This window comes from Octopus sinensis, linkage group LG2 (genome assembly GCF_006345805.1).
Source record: "Octopus sinensis linkage group LG2, ASM634580v1, whole genome shotgun sequence".
Classification (NCBI taxonomy): domain Eukaryota; kingdom Metazoa; phylum Mollusca; class Cephalopoda; order Octopoda; family Octopodidae; genus Octopus; species Octopus sinensis.
Genome location: NC_042998.1, coordinates 31,096,752 through 31,116,205, shown reverse-complemented (window position 1 = coordinate 31,116,205; position 19,454 = coordinate 31,096,752). Strand labels below are relative to the sequence as shown.

Here is a 19,454-nt window from a genome sequence, read left to right as displayed (position 1 = left end):
GTTCTAGAGTTGATTTCTTCAACTAAAAAAAACATTAAATGCAGTACTCCAGTATGGCTGTAGTCAAATGACTGAAACAAGTGAAAGAATAAAAGAATATATATAGGCAGTGTACATCTGAGACTATACAATGTGATTTTAGGAATAGTTAGCTACTGTTTCATGTCAACAAAGATAATTATTGACACATCAGTTCTGCTATACAGTTTTGTTTCCATGTTCTAGCCATTTTATTTCCTTTATTTAGCTAAGGACAGAGAGAAAGTCTGAAAGACAGAGAGAGTTTGTAACTCTTCACTTACAAATAAAGAAGTTTCATTTCTCCAAAACTGTCATGCTCAATGGAAAGTAGATGGTGAATGTGATACAGAAAGTAATTTGCTCTTTTCAAACTAGTTGACAAAATTTTTCATTGTTGTTTGAATGATCTTTAATGATATGAACGTTGGAAAACAACCAAAGTTTGAAAAGAAATTGGAGGTGTTTCAAAATAAATGTTTATGAAAAATTTTGAAGGTCTACTGTCCGAAAATGACTGGGTCGAGTTTGTCACTGTAAACCAAACTCAATTGTCAGGATTGCTTTGCAATGGGCTCCATAAGGTAAAAGAAGACATGGTCGGCCAAAAGAAACATGATGGAGAACAATAACAAGAGGTCTCAAAAGCAGAGAGTTAACAATGAAACAAGCTGTCAAAGACACTTTCAGTTTTTGAAGGCACAATGAGAACCGAATGAATGTTTGAATGACTATGATATATTGCTGCTTCCATAGAAATATCAAAAGAGATTAATGGGTGAAGTTATGGCTTTTTTGTTAAGAAGTTCATTTTGCAATTTTGACCAAACACAGTTACTGTTTTCTATCTGAAGAGTCATAATTCTTACATCCCTTCATAAAATATTTCAAGTAACATAGTCATTAATTAGTACTTTGAACTTACTAGACACTGCTTACCTCTTAAAAGTATTTATATTGTTTATTTCAATAAACTATTTTATCTGTTATGAATGATCTGAGTATTTCAACTGTGAAACATTTTCACCAAGGCACAAGAAAGATTTATAGGGAAACAGCTTAGCACTAATATCATTGGAGATATTACTATCAGAATGCAAAAAATGTCAGAGCAAAAACTGAAATGTATGCTCTCTGAGTTCTAATATTTCTGAAAATGCGTTGACCCAGATTGAAATGACAAAAGGCAAATTTGCCCTTGGCGGTATATGAACTGAGAGTGTTAGGTATCAGTGCAAATATCACAAATATTTTTACCTGATACTCTAAAAACTGTCAATTTCTTTGGCCTCTTTAATGGTTTACTTAATATGATATGAATTGTAAAATTATTGGTTTATTTGAAAAACCATATGAACACATGGCAAGAACTGGATAAAGTGAAATAGAGTATACATAAATAAAAATAAAATAATGCAATCCTACAATGGAAAGAAATTAAAAAGCAAAAAACAACGAAAAGTCAGGAATTTAAAAATTAAATAAAATACATTAATATAAGTATATATGATAAGAGTAAAAGGCATTTGGATTACCAATTATTGCAAGTGATATGAAGAGTAGAGCCATGTTCAATTTCGTCACCAGCATAGACAATATCATTTTCATGAGAGGAACCAGGATTGTCCTCATCGAAAACTACACCAACAATTTCTCCAGGGTTATAACCAAGAAGTTTCTCAATGTAACAAGGATCAACGATACAGGACTTCGGTGCTAGGGTTGTTGCTGGTACGCTAGTTGATATCAAAGAGCTCGTTGACGGTGTTGTTTCAATAATTATTGTCGTTTGTGGACTGGGTAACAGTGTTGTTGTACTGGTTGATGGTGTTGAGGTAACTGTTGTCGTTTGTGCAGTGGTTGACGGTGTCGTTGAACTGGTTGATGTCGTTGGTGCACTTGTTGATGTTGTTGGTGCAATCGTTGACGTTGTTGTTGTGGTAACTGTTGTCGTTTGTGCACTGGTTGATGGTGCTGTTGGACTGGTTGACTGTGTTGTTTCGCTAACTGCTGTAGTTTGTGCAGTGGTTGTCGCTGTAGTGGCACCAGTTGACGTTGTCGGTGCACTTGTTGATGGTGTTGTTGCACTGGTTGACCAATTTTCCATAGTTGTTGTTCCTGCACTTGTTGAGGTGGTTGTTGCACTGGTTGATGTTGTTGGTACGCTGGTGGACGGTGTTGTTGCGGTAACTGCTGTCGTTGGTGCACTTGTTGACGGTATCGTTGCACTGGTTGATGTTGTTGGTGCACTTGTTGACGGTGTTGTTGCACTGGTTGACGTCGTCGGTGCACTGGTTGACGATGTTGGTGCACTGGTTGATTGTGTTGTTGCGCTTGTTGATGTCGTTGTTGCACTGGTTGAGGATGCTGTTCCACTGGTGGATGTCGTTGGTGCACTTGTTGAGGGTGTTGTTACACTGGTTGAGGAGGTTGTTGCACTGGTTGATGTCGTTGGAGCACTAGTTGATGTCGTTGGTGCACTGGTTGACGGTAATGTTGCACTGGTTGAGGGTGTTGTTGCACTGGTTGATGTCGTTGGGGCACTGGTTGAGGGTATTGTTGCACTAGTTGAGGGTGTTGTTGCACTGGTTGATGTCGTTGGGGCACTGGTTGATGTTGTTGGTGCACTGGTTGATGTCGTTGGTGCACTGGTTGAGGGTGTTGTTGCACTGGTTAACGGTGATGTTGCACTAGTTGAGGGTGTTGTTGCACTGGTTAAGGGTGTTGTTGCACTGGTTGATGTTGGTGCACTGGTTGATGGTGCACTGGTTGATGTTGGTGCACTGGTTGACGGTGATGTTGCACTAGTTGAGGGTGTTGTTGCACTGGTTGAGGGTGTTGTTGCACTGGTTGATGTCGTTGGGGCACTGGTTGACGGTGATGTCGCACTGGTTGAGGGTGTTGTTGCACTGGTTGATGTCGTTGGGGCATTGGTTGAGGGTGTTGTTGCACTGGTTGATGTCGTTGGGGCACTGGTTGAGGGTGTTGTTGCGCTTGTTGATGTCGTTGGTGCACTGGTTGAGGATGTTGTTGCACTGGTTGATGTCGTTGGTGCACTGGTTGACGATGTTGGTGCACTGGTTGACGGTGTTGTTGCACTGGTTGATGTCGTTGGGGCACTGGTTGAGGGTGTTGTTGCACTGGTTGATGTCGTTGGTGCACTGGTTGATGTCGTTGGTGCACTGGTTGACAGTGATGTTGCACTGGTTGACGGTGTTGTTGCACTGGTTGATGTCGTTGGGGCACTGGTTGAGGGTGTTGTTGCACTGGTTGAGAGTGTTGCACTGGTTGATGTTGCTGCACTGGTTGATGTCGTTGGGGCACTGGTTGATGTCGGTGCTGCACTGGTTGATGTTGTTGGTGCACTGGTTGATGTCGTTGGAGCACTGGTTGAGGGTGTTGTTGCACTGGTTGATGTCGTTGGTGCACTGGTTGATGTTGGTGCACTGGTTGACGGTGATGTTGCACTAGTTGAGGGAGTTGTTGCACTGGTTGAGGGTGTTGTTGCACTGGTTGATGTCGTTGTTGCACTGGTTGAGGGTGTTGTTGCACTGGTTGATGTGGTTGCTGCACTGGTTGAGGGTGTTGGTGCACTGGTTGATGTCGTTGGGACACTAGTTGAGGGTGTTGTTGCGCTGGTTGAGGGTGTTGTTGCACTGGTTAATGTCGTTGCTTCACTGGTTGATGTCGATGGAGCACTGGTTGATGTCGTTGGTGCACTGGTTGAGAGTTCTGTTGCACTGGTTGAGGGTGTTGTTGCACTGGTTGAGGGTGTTGTTGCACTGGTTGAGGGTGTTGTTGCACTGGTTGATGTCGTTGTTGCACTGGTTGAGGGTGTTGTTGCACTGGTTGAGGACGTTGTTGCACTGGTTGATGTCGTTGGTGCAGTGGTTGATGTCGTTGGTGCTGTTGCACTGGTTGATGTCGTTGGGGCACTGGTTGATGTCGTTGGGGCACTGGTTGATGTCGTTGCTGCACTGGTTGAGAGTGTTGCACTGGTTGATGTCGTTGGGGCACTGGTTGATGTCGGTGCTGCACTGGTTGATGTTGTTGGTGCACTGGTTGATGTCGTTGGAGCACTGGTTGAGGGTGTTGTTGCACTGGTTGATGTCGTTGGTGCACTAGTTGATGTTGGTGCAATGGTTGACGGTGATGTTGCACTAGTTGAGGGAGTTGTTGCACTGGTTGAGGGTGTTGTTGCACTGGTTGATGTCGTTGTTGCACTGGTTGAGGGTGTTGTTGCACTGGTTGATGTGGTTGGGAAACTAGTTGAGGGTGTTGTTGCGCTTGTTGATGTCGTTGGTGCACTGGTTGAGGATGTTGTTGCACTGGTTAATGTCGTTTGTGCACTGGTTGATGTCGTTGGAGTACTGGTTGAGGGTGTTGTTGCACTGGTTAAGGATGTTGTTGCACTGGTTGATGTTGCTTCACTGGTTGATGTCGATGGAGCACTGGTTGATGTCGTTGGTGCACTGGTTGAGAGTTCTGTTGCACTGGTTGAGGGTGTTGTTGCACTGGTTGAGGGTGTTGTTGCACTGGTTGATGTCGTTGGGGCACTGGTTGAGGGTGTTGTTGCACTGGTTGATGTCGTTGGGGCACTGGTTGAGGGTGTTGTTGCACTGGTTGATGTCGTTGGGGCACTGGTTGAGGGTGTTGTTGCACTGGTTGATGTCGTTGGGGCACTGGTTGAGGGTGTTGTCGCACTGGTTGATGTCGTTGTTGCACTGGTTGAGGGTGTTGTTGCACTGGTTGATGTCGTTGGGACACTAGTTGAGGGTGTTGTTGCGCTTGTTGATGTCGTTGGTGCACTGGATGAGGGTGTTGTTGCACTGGTTGAGGATGTTGTTGCACTGGTTAATGTCGTTTGTGCTCTGGTTGATGTCGTTGGTGCACTTGTTGATGTTGTTGGTGCACTGGTTGATGTCGTTGGTGCACTGGTTGAGGGTGTTGTTGCACTGGTTGAGGGTGTTGTTGCACTGGTTGATGTCGTTGGGGCACTGGTTGAGGGTGTTGTTGCACTTGTTAATGTCGTCGGTGCACTGGTTGATGTCGTTGGGGCATTGGTTGATGTCGGTGCGGCAGTGGTGGATGTTGGTGCACTGGTTGATGTCGTTGGAGCACTGGTTGAGGGTGTTGTTGCACTGGTTGATGTCGTTGGTGCACTGGTTGATGTCGTTGGGGCACTGGTTGATGTCGTTACTGCACTGGTTGATGTCGTTGGAGCACTGGTTGAGAGCGTTGCACTGGTTGATGTCGTTGCTGCACTGGTTGATGTCGTTGGGGCACTGGTTGATGTCGGTGCTGCACTGGTTGATGTTGTTGGTGCACTGGTTGATGTCGTTGGTGCACTGGTTGATGTCGTTGGTGCACTGGTTGAGGTTGTTGTTGCACTGGTTGATGTCGTTGGTGCACTGGTTGACGGTGATGTTGCACTAGTTGAGGGAGTTGTTGCTCTGGTTGAGGGTGTTGTTGCACTGGTTGATGTGGTTGCTGCACTGGTTGATGTCGTTGGGACACTAGTTGAGGGTGTTGTTGCACTGGTTGAGGGTGTTGTTGCACTGGTTGTGGGTGTTGTTGCGCTTGTTGATGTCGTTGGTGCACTGGATGAGGGAGTTGTTGCACTGATTGAGGGTGTTGTGGCACTGGTTGATGTTGTTGCACTGGTTGAGGGTGTTGTTGCACTGGTTGATGTGGTTGGGACACTAGTTGAGGGTGTTGTTGCGCTTGTTGATGTCGTTGGTGCACTGGTTGAGGGTGCTGTTGCACTGGTTGAGGATGTTGTTGCACTGGTTGATGTCGTTGCTTCACTGGTTGATGTCGATGGAGCACTGGTTGATGTCTTTGGTGCACTGGTTGAGAGTTCTGTTGCACTGGTTGAGGGTGTTGTTGCACTGGTTGATGTCGTTGCTTCACTGGTTGATGTCGTTGGAGTACTGGCTGACGGTGTTGTTGCACTGGTTGACGGTGTTGCGATAACTGTTGTCGTTTGTGCACTGGTTGATGTCGTTGGTGCACTTGTTGATGTTGTTGGTGCACTGGTTGATGTCGTTGGTGCACTGGTTGACGGTGTTGTTGCACTGGTTGACGGTGTTGTTGCACTGGTTGATGTCGTTGGGGCACTGGTTGAGGGTGTTGTTGCACTGGTTGATGTCGTTGGTGCACTGGTTGATTGTGTTGCACTGGTTGACGGAGTTGCGGTTACTGTTGTCGTTTGTGCACTGGTTGATGTTGTTGGTGCTGTTGTCGTTTGAGCACTTGTTGTTCTTCTGCTGTTGCACTGATTGATGTCGTCGGTGCACTGGTTGACAGTGTTGTTTCGCTAATTGTTGTAGTTGTGCAGTGGTTGACGCTGTAGTTGTACCGGTTGACATCGTCGGTGCACTTGTTGATGGTGTTGTTGGACTGGTTGACCAATTTTCCATAGTTGTTGTTCCTGCACTTGTTGTCGGGGTTGTTGCCCTGGTTGATGTCGGAGTACTGGCTGAAGGTGTTGGTGCACTGGTTGATGTCGTTGGAGCACTTGTTGACCCTGTTGTTGGACTGGTTGACCAATTTTCCATAGTTGTTGTTCCTGCACTTGTTGTCGGGGTTGTTGCCCTGGTTGATGTTGGAGTACTGGCTGACGGTATTGTTGCACTGGTTGATGATGGTGCACTTGTTGACAGTGTTGTTGCACTAGTTGACGTCGTCGATGCACTGGTTGACGATGTTGGTGCACTGGTTGACGATGTTTCGGGTATTGTTGTCGTTTGTGCACTGGTTGACGGCGTTGTTGCACTGGTTGAGGATGTTGTTGCACTGGTTGATGTCGTTGCTGCACTGGTTGATGTCGTTGGAGCACTAGTTGATGTTGCTGGAGCACTGGTTGATGTCGTTTGTGCACTGGTTGATGTCGTTGGAGCACTGGTTGAGGGTGTTGTTGCACTGGTTGATGTCGTTGGTGCACTAGTTGAGGGTGTTGTTGCACTGGTTGATGTCGTTGGTGCACTGGTTGAGGGTGTTGTTGCACTGGTTGATGTCGTTGGTGCACTGGTCGATGTAGTTGGGGCACTAGTTGAGGGTGTTGTACTAGTTGATGTCGTTGTTGCACTGGTTGATGTCGTTGTTGCACTGGTTGATGTCGTTTGTGCACTGGTTGATGTCGTTGGAGCACTGGTCGATGTAGTTGGTGCACTGGTTGATGTCGTTGGGACACTGGATGAGGGTGTTGTTGCACTGGTTGATGTCGTTGGAGCACTGGTTAATGTTGATGTTGCACTGGTTGAGAGTGTTGTTGCACTGGTTGAGGATGTTGTTGCACTGGTTGATGTCGTTTGTGCACTGGGTGATGTCGTTTGTGCACTGGTTGATGTCGTTCGAGCACTGGTTGAGGGTGTTGTTGCACTGGTTGATGTCGAAGGAGCACTGGCTGACGGTGTTGTTGCACTGGTATGTTTGTGCACTGGTTGACGGTATTGCGGTAACTGTTGTCGTTTGTGCACTGGTTGACGGTGTCGTTGCACTTGTTGACGTTGTTGCTGCACTTGTTGATGTTGTTGCGGCAACTGTCGTCGTTTGTGCACTTGTTGATGTTGTTTGTTGGGCACTGGTCGACGTTGTTGTTGTGGTAACTGTTGTCGTTTGTGCACTGGTTGATTGTTCTGTTGGACTGGTTGAAGTCGTCGGTGGACTGGTTGACAGTGTTGTTTTTCGCTAATTGTTGTAGTTTGTGTCAGTGGTTGACGCTGTAGTTGTACCGGTTGACGTCGTCGGTGCACTTGTTGATGGTGTTGTGGGACTGGTTGACCAATTTTCCATAGTTGTTGTTCCTGCACTTGTTGTAGGGGTTGTTGCCCTGGTTGATGTCGGAGTACTGGCTGACGGTGTTGTTGCACTGGTTGATGATGGTGCACTGGTTGATGTCGTTGGTGCACTTGTTGATGTTGTTGGTGCACTGGTTGATGTCGTTGGTGCACTGGTTGACGGTGTTGTTGCACTGGTTGACGGTGTTGTTGCACTGGTTGATGTCGTTGGGGCACTGGTTGAGGGTGTTGTTGCACTGGTTGATGTCGTTGGTGCACTGGTTGATGGTGTTGCACTGGTTGACGGAGTTGCGGTTACTGTTGTCGTTTGTGCACTGGTTGATGTTGTTGGTGCTGTTGTCGTTTGAGCACTTGTTGTTTCTGCTGTTGCACTGATTGATGTCGTCGGTGCACTGGTTGACAGTGTTGTTTCGCTAATTGTTGTAGTTTGTGCAGTGGTTGACGCTGTAGTTGTACCGGTTGACGTCTTCGGTGCACTTGTTGATGGTGTTGTTGGACTGGTTGACCAATTTTCCATAGTTGTTGTTCCTGCACTTGTTGTCGGGGTTGTTGCCCTGGTTGATGTCGGAGTACTGGCTGAAGGTGTTGGTGCACTGGTTGATGTCGTTGGAGCACTGGTTGACCCTGTTGTTGGACTGGTTGACCAATTTTCCATAGTTGTTGTTCCTGCACTTGTTGTCGGGGTTGTTGCCCTGGTTGATGTTGGAGTACTGGCTGACGGTATTGTTGCACTGGTTGATGATGGTGCACTTGTTGACGGTGTTGTTGCACTAGTTGACGTCGTCGATGCACTGGTTGACGATGTTGGTGCACTGGTTGACGATGTTTCGGGTATTGTTGTCGTTTGTGCACTGGTTGACGGAGTTGTTGCACTGGTTGAGGATGTTGTTGCACTGGTTGATGTCGTTGCTGCACTGGTTGATGTCGTTGGAGCACTAGTTGATGTTGCTGGAGCACTGGTTGATGTCGTTTGTGCACTGGTTGATGTCGTTGGAGCACTGGTTGAGGGTGTTGTTGCACTGGTTGATGTAGTTGGTGCACTAGTTGAGGGTGTTGTTGCACTGGTTGATGTCGTTGGTGCACTGGTTGAGGGTGTTGTTGCACTGGTTGATGTCGTTGGTGCACTGGTCGATGTAGTTGGGGCACTGGTTGAGGGTGTTGTTGTACTAGTTGATGTCGTTGTTGCACTGGTTGATGTCGTTGTTGCACTGGTTGATGTCGTTGTTGCACTGGTTGATGTCGTTGTTGCACTGGTTGATGTCGTTTGTGCACTGGTTGATGTAGTTGGTGCACTGGTTGATGTCGTTGGGACACTGGATGAGGGTGTTGTTGCACTGGTTGATGTCGTTGGAGCACTGGTTAATGTTGATGTTGCACTGGTTGAGAGTGTTGTTGCACTGGTTGAGGATGTTGTTGCACTGGTTGATGTCGTTTGTGCACTGGTTGATGTCGTTTGTGCACTGGTTGATGTCGTTGGAGCACTGGTTGAGGGTGTTGTTGCACTGGTTGATGTCGAAGGAGCACTGGCTGACGGTGTTGTTGCACTGGTTGATGTTGGTGCACTGGTTGACGGTATTGCGGTAACTGTTGTCGTTTGTGCACTGGTTGACGGTGTCGTTGCACTTGTTGACGTTGTTGCTGCACTTGTTGATGTTGTTGCGGCAACTGTCGTCGTTTGTGCACTTGTTGATGTTGTTGGTGCACTGGTCGACGTTGTTGTTGTGGTAACTGTTGTCGTTTGTGCACTGGTTGATTGTTCTGTTGGACTGGTTGAAGTCGTCGGTGGACTGGTTGACAGTGTTGTTTCGCTAATTGTTGTAGTTTGTGCAGTGGTTGACGCTGTAGTTGTACCGGTTGACGTCGTCGGTGCACTTGTTGATGGTGTTGTGGGACTGGTTGACCAATTTTCCATAGTTGTTGTTCCTGCACTTGTTGTAGGGGTTGTTGCCCTGGTTGATGTCGGAGTACTGGCTGACGGTGTTGTTGCACTGGTTGATGATGGTGCACTGGTTGACGTCGTCGGTGCACTGGTTGACGGTGTTGTTGCACTGGTTGACGTTGTTGCGGTAACTGTTGTCGTTTGTGCACTTGTTGACGGTGTTGTTGCACTAGTTGACGTCGGTGCACTGGTTGACGATGTTTCGGGTATTGTTGTCGTTTGTGCACTGGTTGACGCTGTAGTTGCAGCGGTTGACGTCGTCGGTGCACTAGTTGATGTCGTTGAGGCACTGGTTGAGGGTGTTGTTGCACTGGTTGATGTGGTTGGGGCACTGGTTGACGGTGTTGTTGCACTGGTCGATGTAGTTGGTGCACTGGTTGACGGTGATGTTGCACTGGTTGAGGATGTTGTTGCACTGGTTGATGTCGTTGCTGCACTGCTTGAGGGTGTTGCTGCACTGGTTGATGTTGTTGCTGCACTGGTTGATGTCGTTTGTGCACTGGTTAATGTCGTTGGAGCACTGGTTGCTGTCGTTGGGGCACTGGTTGAGGGTGTCGTTGCAATAGTCGATGTCGTTGGGACACTGGTTGAGGGTGTTGTTGCACTGGTTGATGTCGTTGGTGCACTGGTTGATGGTGTTGTTGCACTGGTTGACGGAGTTGCGGTAACTGTTGTCGTTTGTGCACTGGTTGATGTTGTTGGTGCTGTTGTCGTTTGAGCACTCGTTGTTTCTGCTGTTGCACTGATTGATGTCGTCGGTGCACTTGTTGACAGTGTTGTTTCGCTAATTGTTGTAGTTTGTGCAGTGGTTGACGCTGTTGTTGTACCGGTTGACGTCGTCGGTGCACTTGTTGATGGTGTTGTTGCACTGGTTGACGTCGTCGGTGCACTGGTTGACGGTGTTGTTGCACTGGTTGACGTTGCTGTTGCGGTAACTGTTGTCGTTTGTGCACTTGTTGACGGTGTTGTTGCGCTAGTTGACGTCGTCGATGCACTGGTTGACGATGTTGGTGCACTGGTTGACGATGTTTCGGGTATTGTTGTCGTTTGCGCACTGGTTGACGGCGTTTTTGCACTGGTTGATGTTGTTGGAGCACTGGTTGATGTTGTTGGAGCACTGGTTGAGGTTGTTGTTGCACTTATTGTTGTCGTTGTTGCACTTGTTGACGGTGTTGCACTGGTTGACGTCGTCGGTGCACCTGTTGAAGATGTTGGTGCACTGCTTGACGATGTTTCGGGTATTGTTGTCGTTGCAATGGTTGAGGGTGCAGTTGCACTTGTTGATGTGGTTTGTGCACTGGTTGAGGGTGTTGTTGCAGTAACTGTTGTCGTTTGTGCACTGGTTGATGTCGTTGGAGCACTGGTTGGTGTCGTTGGTTTACTGGTTGACGGTGATGTTGCAATGGTTGGAGGTGTTGTTACACTAGTTGAGGATTTTGTTGTACTGGATAAGGGCGTTGCTGCACTGGTTGATGTCGTTGGAGCACTGGTTGATGTTGGTGCACTTGTTGATGTTGTTGTTGCACTGGTTGACGTTGTTGTTGCGGTAACTGTTGTCGTTTGTGCACTGGTTGATGGTGCTGTTGGACTGGTTGACTGTGTTGTTTCGCTAATTGTTGTAGTTTGTGCTGTGGTTGACGCTGTAGTTGTACCGGTTGATGTCGTCGGTGCACTTGTTGATGGTGTTGTTGGACTGGTTGACCAATTTTCCATAGTTGTTGTTCCTGCACTTGTTGAGGTGGTTGTTGCCCTGGTTGATGTTGGAGTACTGGCTGACGGTGTTGTTGCACTGGTTGACGGTGTTGTTGCGGTAACTGCTGTCGTTTGTGCTGTGGTTGATTGTGTCGTTCCACTGGTTGATGTCGTTGGTGCACTTGTTGACGGTGTTGTTGCACTGGTTGACGTCGTCGGTGCACTAGTTGAGGGTGTTGTTGCACTGGTTGATGTCGTTTGTGCACTGGTTGATGTCGTTGGGGCACTAGTTGAGGGTGTTGTTGCGCTTGTTAATGTTGGTGCACTGGATGATGGTGTTGTTGCACTGGTTGAGGATGTTGTTCCACTAGTTGATGTTGCTGCACTGGTTGATGTCGTTGCTGCACTGGTTGAGGGTGTTGTTGCACTGGTTGATGTCGTTGGGGCACTGGTTGATGTCGTTGGTGCACTGGTAGACGGTGATGTTGCACTGGTTGATGTCGTTATTGCACTGGTTGACGGTGTTGTAGGACCAGTTGATGTAGTTGTTGCACTGCTTGATGATGTCGTTTGTGGCGTCGCGGTGGTAGTTGTTGCAAGTGGTGTGGTTGTTAGGACTGGTGTTGACGCAGTAGTTGTTATACTGGTTGACGTTATTGTTGCGCTGGTTGAGGGTGTTGTTGCACTGGTTGATGTCGTCGGTGCACTGGTTGATGTCGTCGGTGCACTGGTTGAGGGTGCTGTTGCACTGGTTGAGGGTGTAGTTGCACTGGTTGAGGGTGTTGTTGCACTGGTTGAGGGTGCTGTTGCACTGGTTGAGGGTGTAGTTGCACTGGTTGAGGGTGTCGTTGCACTGGTTGAGGACGTTACTGCACTGGTTGATGTCGTCGGTGCACTGGTTGAGGGTGCTGTTGCACTGGTTGAGGGTGTTGTTGCACTGGTTGAGGGTGTAGTTGCACTGGTTGAGGGTGTTGTTGCACTGGTTGAGGGTGTTGTTGCACTGGTTGAGGACGTTGGTGCACTGGTTGATGTCGTTGGAGTACTGGCTGACGGTGTTGTTGCACTGCTTGACGGTGTTGTTTCGGTAACTGTTGTCGTTTGTGCACTTGTTGATGTTGTTGGTGCACTGGTTGAGGGTGTTGTTTCGCTAATCGTTGTAGTTTGTGCAGTGGTTGACGCTGTAGTTGCAGCGGTTGACGTCGTCGGTGCACTTGTTGATGGTGTTGTTGGACTGGTTGACCAATTTTCCATAGTTGTTGTTCCTGCACTTGTTGATGTGGTTGTTGCCCTGGTTGATGTCGGAGTACTGGCTGACGGAGTTGTTGCACTGGTTGATGATGTTGGTACACTGGTGGACGGTGTTGTTACGATAACTGTTGTCGTTTGTGCACTGGTTGATGTCGTTGGTGCACTAGTTGATGGTGATGTTGCAGTGGTTGAGGGTGTTGTTGCACTGGTTGATGTCGTTGCTGCACTGGTTGATGTTGGTGCACTAGTTGACGGTGTTGTTTCGGTAACTGTTGTCGTTTGTGCACTTGTTGATGTTGTTGGTGCACTGGTTGAGGGTGTTGTTTCGCTAATCGTTGTAGTTTGTGCAGTGGTTGACGCTGTAGTTGCAGCAGTTGACGTCGTCAGTGCACTTGTTGATGGTGTTGTTGGACTGGTTGACCAATTTTCCATAGTTGTTGTTCCTGCACTTGTTGATGTGGTTGTTGCCCTGGTTGATGTCGGAGTACTGGCTGACGGTGTTGTTGCACTGGTTGATGTTGGTGCACTAGTTGACGGTGTTGTTTCGGTAACTTTTGTCGTTTGTGCACTTGTTGATGTCGTTGGTGCACTGGTTGAGGGTGTTGTTGCACTGGTTGATGTCGTTGCTGCACTGGTTGATGTTGTTGGAGCACTAGTTGAGGGTGTTGTTGCACTGGTTGATGTCGGAGCACTGGTGGATGTTGTTGGGGCACTGGTTGATGTCGTCGGTGCACTGGTTGAGGTTGCTGTTGCACTGGTTGAGGGTGTAGTTGCACTGGTTGAGGGTGTCGTTGCACTGGTTGAGGGTGTTGTTGCACTGGTTGAGGACGTTGGTGCACTGGTTGATGTCGTCGGTGCACTGGTTGAGGGTGCTGTTGCACTGGTTGAGGGTGTTGTTGCACTGGTTGAGGGTGTTGTTGCACTGGTTGAGGGTGTTGTTGCGCTGGTTGATGTCGTTGGAGTACTGGCTGACGGTGTTGTTGCACTGGTTGATGTGGTTGCACTGGTTGACGGTGTTGTTTCGGTAACTGTTGTCGTTTGTGCACTTGTTGATGTTGTTGGTGCACTGGTTGAGGGTGTTGTTTCGCTAATCGTTGTAGTTTGTGCAGTGGTTGACGCTGTAGTTGCAGCGGTTGACGTCGTTGGTGCACTTGTTGATGGTGTTGTTGGACTGGTTGACCAATTTTCCATAGTTGTTGTTCCTGCACTTGTTGATGTGGTTGTTGCCCTGGTTGATGTCGGAGTACTGGCTGACGGTGTTGTTGCACTGGTTGATGTTGGTGCACTAGTTGACGGTGTTGTTTCGGTAACTGTTGTCGTTTGTGCACTTGTTGATGTTGTTAGTGCACTGGTTGAGGGTGTTGTTTCGCTAATCGTTGTAGTTTGTGCAGTGGTTGACGCTGTAGTTGCAGCGGTTGACGTCGTCGGTGCACTTGTTGATGGTTTTGTTGCACTGGTTGACCAATTTTCCATAGTTGTTGTTCCTGCACTTGTTGATGTGGTTGTTGCCCTGGTTGATGTCGGAGTACTGGCTGACGGAGTTGTTGCACTGGTTGATGATGTTGGTACACTGGTGGACGGTGTTGTTGCGGTAACTATTGTCGTTTGTGCAGTGGTTGATGTCGTTGGTACACTGGTTGATGGTGATGTTGCACTGGTTGATGTCGTTGCTGTACTGGTTGATGTCGTTGCTGCACTGGTTGATGTTGGTGCACTAGTTGACGGTGTTGTTTCGGTAACTGTTGTCGTTTGTGCACTTGTTGATGTTGTTGGTGCACTGGTTGAGGGTGTTGTTTCGCTAATCGTTGTAGTTTGTGCAGTGGTTGACGCTGTAGTTGCAGCGGTTGACGTCGTCGGTGCACTTGTTGATGGTGTTGTTTGACTGGTTGACCAATTTTCCATAGTTGTTGTTCCTTTCCTGCACTTGTTGATGTGGTTGTTGCCCTAGTTGACGTCGGAGTACTGGCTGACGGAGTTGTTGCACTGGTTGATGATGTTGGTACACTGGTGGACGGTGTTGTTGCGGTAACTGTTGTCGTTTGTGCACTGGTTGATGTCGTCGGTGCACTGGTTGATGGTGATGTTGCACTGGTTGAGGGTGTTGTTGCACTAGTTGATGTCGTTGCTGCACTTGTTGATGTTGGTGTACTAGTTGACGGTGTTGTTTCGGTAACTGTTGTCGTTTGTGCACTTGTTGATGTTGTTGGTGCACTGGTTGAGGGTGTTGTTTCGCTAATCGTTGTAGTTTGTGCAGTGGTTGACGCTGTAGTTGCAGCGGTTGACGTCGTCGGTGCACTTGTTGATGGTGTTGTTGGACTGGTTGACCAATTTTCCATAGTTGTTGTTCCTGCACTTGTTGATGTGGTTGTTACCCTGGTTGATGTCGGAGTACTGGCTGACGGAGTTGTTGCACTGGTTGATGATGTTTGTACACTGGTGGACGGTGTTGTTGCGGTAACTGTTGTCGTTTGTGCACTGGTTGATGTCGTTGGTGCACTGGTTGATGGTGATGTTGCACTTGTTGAGGGTGTTGTTGCACTGGTTGATGTCGTTGCTGCACTGGTTGATGTCGTTGCTGCACTGGTTGATGTTGTTGTTGCACTGGTTGAGGGTGTTGTTGCACTAGTTGATGTGGTTGCTGCACTGGTTGATGTCGTTGTTACAATGGTTAAGGGTGTTGTTGCACTGGTTGATGTCGTTTGTGCACTGGTTGAGGACGTTGTTGCACTGGTTGATGTCGTTGTTGCACTGGTTGAGGGTGTTGTTGCACTGGTTGATGTCGTTGGGGCACTGGTTGAGGACGTTGTTGCACTGGTTGATGTCGTTTGTGCACTGGTTGATGTCGTTGTTGCACTGGTTGAGGGTGTTGTTGCACTGGTTGATGTCGTTGGGGCACTGGTTGAGGGTGTTGTAGCACTTGTTGCGGATGTTGTTGCACTGGTTGATATCGTTGCTTCACTGGTTGAGGGTGTTGTTGCACTGGTTGAGGGTGTTGTTGCACTGGTTGAGGGTGTTGTTGCACTGGTTGAGGGTGTTGTTGCACTGGTTGAGGGTGTTGTTGCACTGGTTGAGGGTGTTGTTGCACTGGTTGACGGTGTTGTTTCGGTAACTGTTGTCGTTTGTGCACTTGTTGATGTTGTTGGTGCACTGGTTGAGGGTGTTGTTTCGCTAATCGTTGTAGTTTGTGCAGTGGTTGACGCTGTAGTTGCAGCGGTTGACGTCGTTGGTGCACTTGTTGATGGTGTTGTTGGACTGGTTGACCAATTTTCCATAGTTGTTGTTCCTGCACTTGTTGATGTGGTTGTTGCCCTGGTTGATGTCGGAGTACTGGCTGACGGTGTTGTTGCACTGGTTGATGTTGGTGCACTAGTTGACGGTGTTGTTTCGGTAACTGTTGTCGTTTGTGCACTGGTTGATGTTGTTGGTGCACTGGTTGAGGGTGTTGTTTCGCTAATCGTTGTAGTTTGTGCAGTGGTTGACGCTGTAGTTGCAGCGGTTGACGCTGTAGTTGCAGCGGTTGACGCTGTAGTTGCAGCGGTTGACGTCGTCGGTGCACTTGTTGATGGTGTTGTTGCACTGGTTGACCAATTTTCCATAGTTGTTGTTCCTGCACTTGATGTGGTTGTTGCCCTGGTTGATGTCGGAGTACTGGCTGACGGAGTTGTTGCACTGGTTGATGATGTTGGTACACTGGTGGACGGTGTTGTTGCGGTAACTGTTGTCGTTTGTGCACTGGTTGATGTCGTTGGTGCACTGGTTGATGGTGATGTTGCACTGGTTGATGTCGTTGCTGTACTGGTTGATGTCGTTGCTGCACTGGTTGATGTTGGTGCACTAGTTGACGGTGTTGTTTCGGTAACTGTTGTCGTTTGTGCACTTGTTGATGTTGTTGGTGCACTGGTTGAGGGTGTTGTTTCGCTAATCGTTGTAGTTTGTGCAGTGGTTGACGCTGTAGTTGCAGCGGTTGACGTCGTCGGTGCACTTGTTGATGGTGTTGTTGGACTGGTTGACCAATTTTCCATAGTTGTTGTTCCTGCACTTGTTGATGTGGTTGTTGCCCTAGTTGATGTCGGAGTACTGGCTGACGGAGTTGTTGCACTGGTTGATGATGTTGGTACACTGGTGGACGGTGTTGTTGCGGTAACTGTTGTCGTTTGTGCACTGGTTGATGTCGTCGGTGCACTGGTTGATGGTGATGTTGCACTGGTTGAGGTGTTGTTGCACTGGTTGATGTCGTTGCTGCACTGGTTGATGTTGGTGTACTAGTTGACGGTGTTGTTTCGGTAACTGTTGTCGTTTGTGCACTTGTTGATGTTGTTGGTGCACTGGTTGAGGGTGTTGTTTCGCTAATCGTTGTAGTTTGTGCACTGGTTGACGCTGTAGTTGCAGCGGTTGACGTCGTCGGTGCACTTGTTGATGGTGTTGTTGGACTGGTTGACCAATTTTCCATAGTTGTTGTTCCTGCACTTGTTGATGTGGTTGTTGCCCTAGTTGATGTCGGAGTACTGGCTGACGGAGTTGTTGCACTGGTTGATGATGTTTGTACACTGGTGGACGGTGTTGTTGCGGTAACTGTTGTCGTTTGTGCACTGGTTGATGTCGTTGGTGCACTGGTTGATGTCGTTACTGCACTGGTTGATGTTGTTGTTGCACTGGTTGAGGGTGTTGTTGCACTGGTTGATGTCGTTGTTACAATGGTTAAGGGTGTTGTTGCACTGGTTGATGTCGTTTGTGCACTGGTTGAGGACGTTGTTGCACTGGTTGATGTCGTTGGTGCACTGGTTGATGTCGTTGTTGCACTGGTTGAGGGTGTTGTTGCACTGGTTGATGTCGTTGGGGCACTGGTTGAGGACGTTGTTGCACTGGTTGATGTCGTTGGTGCACTGGTTGAGGGTGTTGTTCCACTGGTTGATGTCGTTGCGGCACTGGTTGAGGGTGTTGTTGCACTGGTTGAGGGTGTTGTTGCACTGATTGAGGGTGTTGTTGCACTGGTTGAGGGTGTTGTTGCGCTGGTTGAGGACGTTGGTGCACTGGTTGATGTCGTTGGAGTACTGGCTGACGGTGTTGTTGCACTGGTTGATGTTGTTGCACTGGTTGACGGTGTTGTTTCGGTAACTGTTGTCGTTTGTGCACTTGTTGATGTTGTTGGTGCACTGGTTGAGGGTGTTGTTTCGCTAATCGTTGTAGTTTGTGCAGTGGTTGACGCTGTAGTTGCAGCGGTTGACGTCGTTGGTGCACTTGTTGATGGTGTTGTTGGACTGGTTGACCAATTTTCCATAGTTGTTGTTTCTGCACTTGTTGATGTGGTTGTTGCCCTGGTTGATGTCGGAGTACTGGCTGACGGTGTTGTTGCACTGGTTGATGTTGGTGCACTAGTTGACGGTGTTGTTTCGGTAACTGTTGTCGTTTGTGCACTTGTTGATGTTGTTGGTGCACTGGTTGAGGGTGTTGTTTCGCTAATCGTTGTAGTTTGTGCAGTGGTTGACGCTGTAGTTGCAGCGGTTGACGTCGTCGGTGCACTTGTTGATGGTGTTGTTGCACTGGTTGACCAATTTTCCATAGTTGTTGTTCCTGCACTTGTTGATGTGGTTGTTGCCCTGGTTGATGTCGGAGTACTGGCTGACGGAGTTGTTGCACTGGTTGATGATGTTGGTACACTGGTGGACGGTGTTGTTGCGGTAACTGTTGTCGTTTGTGCACTGGTTGATGTCGTTGGTGCACTGGTTGATGGTGATGTTGCACTGGTTGATGTCGTTGCTGTACTGGTTGATGTCGTTGCTGCACTGGTTGATGTTGGTGCACTAGTTGACGGTGTTGTTTCGGTAACTGTTGTCGTTTGTGCACTTGTTGATGTTGTGGTGCACTGGTTGAGGGTGTTGTTTCGCTAATCGTTGTAGTTTGTGCAGTGGTTGACGCTGTAGTTGCAGCGGTTGACGTCGTCGGTGCACTTGTTGATGGTGTTGTTGGACTGGTTGACCAATTTTCCATAGTTGTTGTTCCTGCACTTGTTGATGTGGTTGTTGCCCTAGTTGATGTCGGAGTACTGGCTGACGGAGTTGTTGCACTGGTTGATGATGTTGGTACACTGGTGGACGGTGTTGTTGCGGTAACTGTTGTCGTTTGTGCACTGGTTGATGTCGTCGGTGCACTGGTTGATGGTGATGTTGCACTGGTTGAGGGTGTTGTTGCACTGGTTGATGTCGTTGCTGCACTGGTTGATGTTGGTGTACTAGTTGACGGTGTTGTTTCGGTAACTGTTGTCGTTTGTGCACTTGTTGATGTTGTTGGTGCACTGGTTGAGGGTGTTGTTTCGCTAATCGTTGTAGTTTGTGCAGTGGTTGACGCTGTAGTTGCAGCGGTTGACGTCGTCGGTGCACTTGTTGATGGTGTTGTTGGACTGGTTGACCAATTTTCCATAGTTGTTGTTCCTGCACTTGTTGATGTGGTTGTTGCCCTAGTTGATGTCGGAGTACTGGCTGACGGAGTTGTTGCACTGGTTGATGATGTTTGTACACTGGTGGACGGTGTTGTTGCGGTAACTGTTGTCGTTTGTGCAGTGGTTGATGTCGTTGGTGCACTGGTTGATGGTGATGTTGCACTTGTTGAGGGTGTTGTTGCACTGGTTGATGTCGTTGCTGCACTGGTGATGTCGTTGCTGCACTGGTTGATGTTGTTGTTGTTGCACTGGTTGAGGGTGTTTTTTGCACTAGTTGATGTCGTTGCTGCACTGGTTGATGTCGTTGTACACAATGGTT

At 48.2% G+C, this 19,454-nt stretch overlaps 1 protein-coding gene across 1 annotated transcript in view; it reads right to left on the bottom strand.

Annotated features, from left to right (window-relative positions):
• Positions 1-19,454, bottom strand: part of LOC115224399 (mucin-19-like) — a 212,505-nt gene that overhangs the window by 55,682 nt on the left and 137,369 nt on the right. The window contains exons 35-45 of the mRNA XM_036512075.1: positions 18,656-19,327; positions 17,656-18,551; positions 17,298-17,445; positions 14,782-16,482; positions 14,321-14,575; positions 13,277-14,014; positions 8,024-11,887; positions 5,347-5,501; positions 4,563-5,037; positions 4,023-4,271; positions 1,554-3,830 (exon numbers count right to left, since the gene is read on the bottom strand). Coding sequence (XP_036367968.1) covers positions 1,554-3,830; positions 4,023-4,271; positions 4,563-5,037; positions 5,347-5,501; positions 8,024-11,887; positions 13,277-14,014; positions 14,321-14,575; positions 14,782-16,482; positions 17,298-17,445; positions 17,656-18,551; positions 18,656-19,327 — 11,430 coding nt within the window. The remainder of the gene's footprint in view (positions 1-1,553; positions 3,831-4,022; positions 4,272-4,562; positions 5,038-5,346; positions 5,502-8,023; positions 11,888-13,276; positions 14,015-14,320; positions 14,576-14,781; positions 16,483-17,297; positions 17,446-17,655; positions 18,552-18,655; positions 19,328-19,454) is intronic.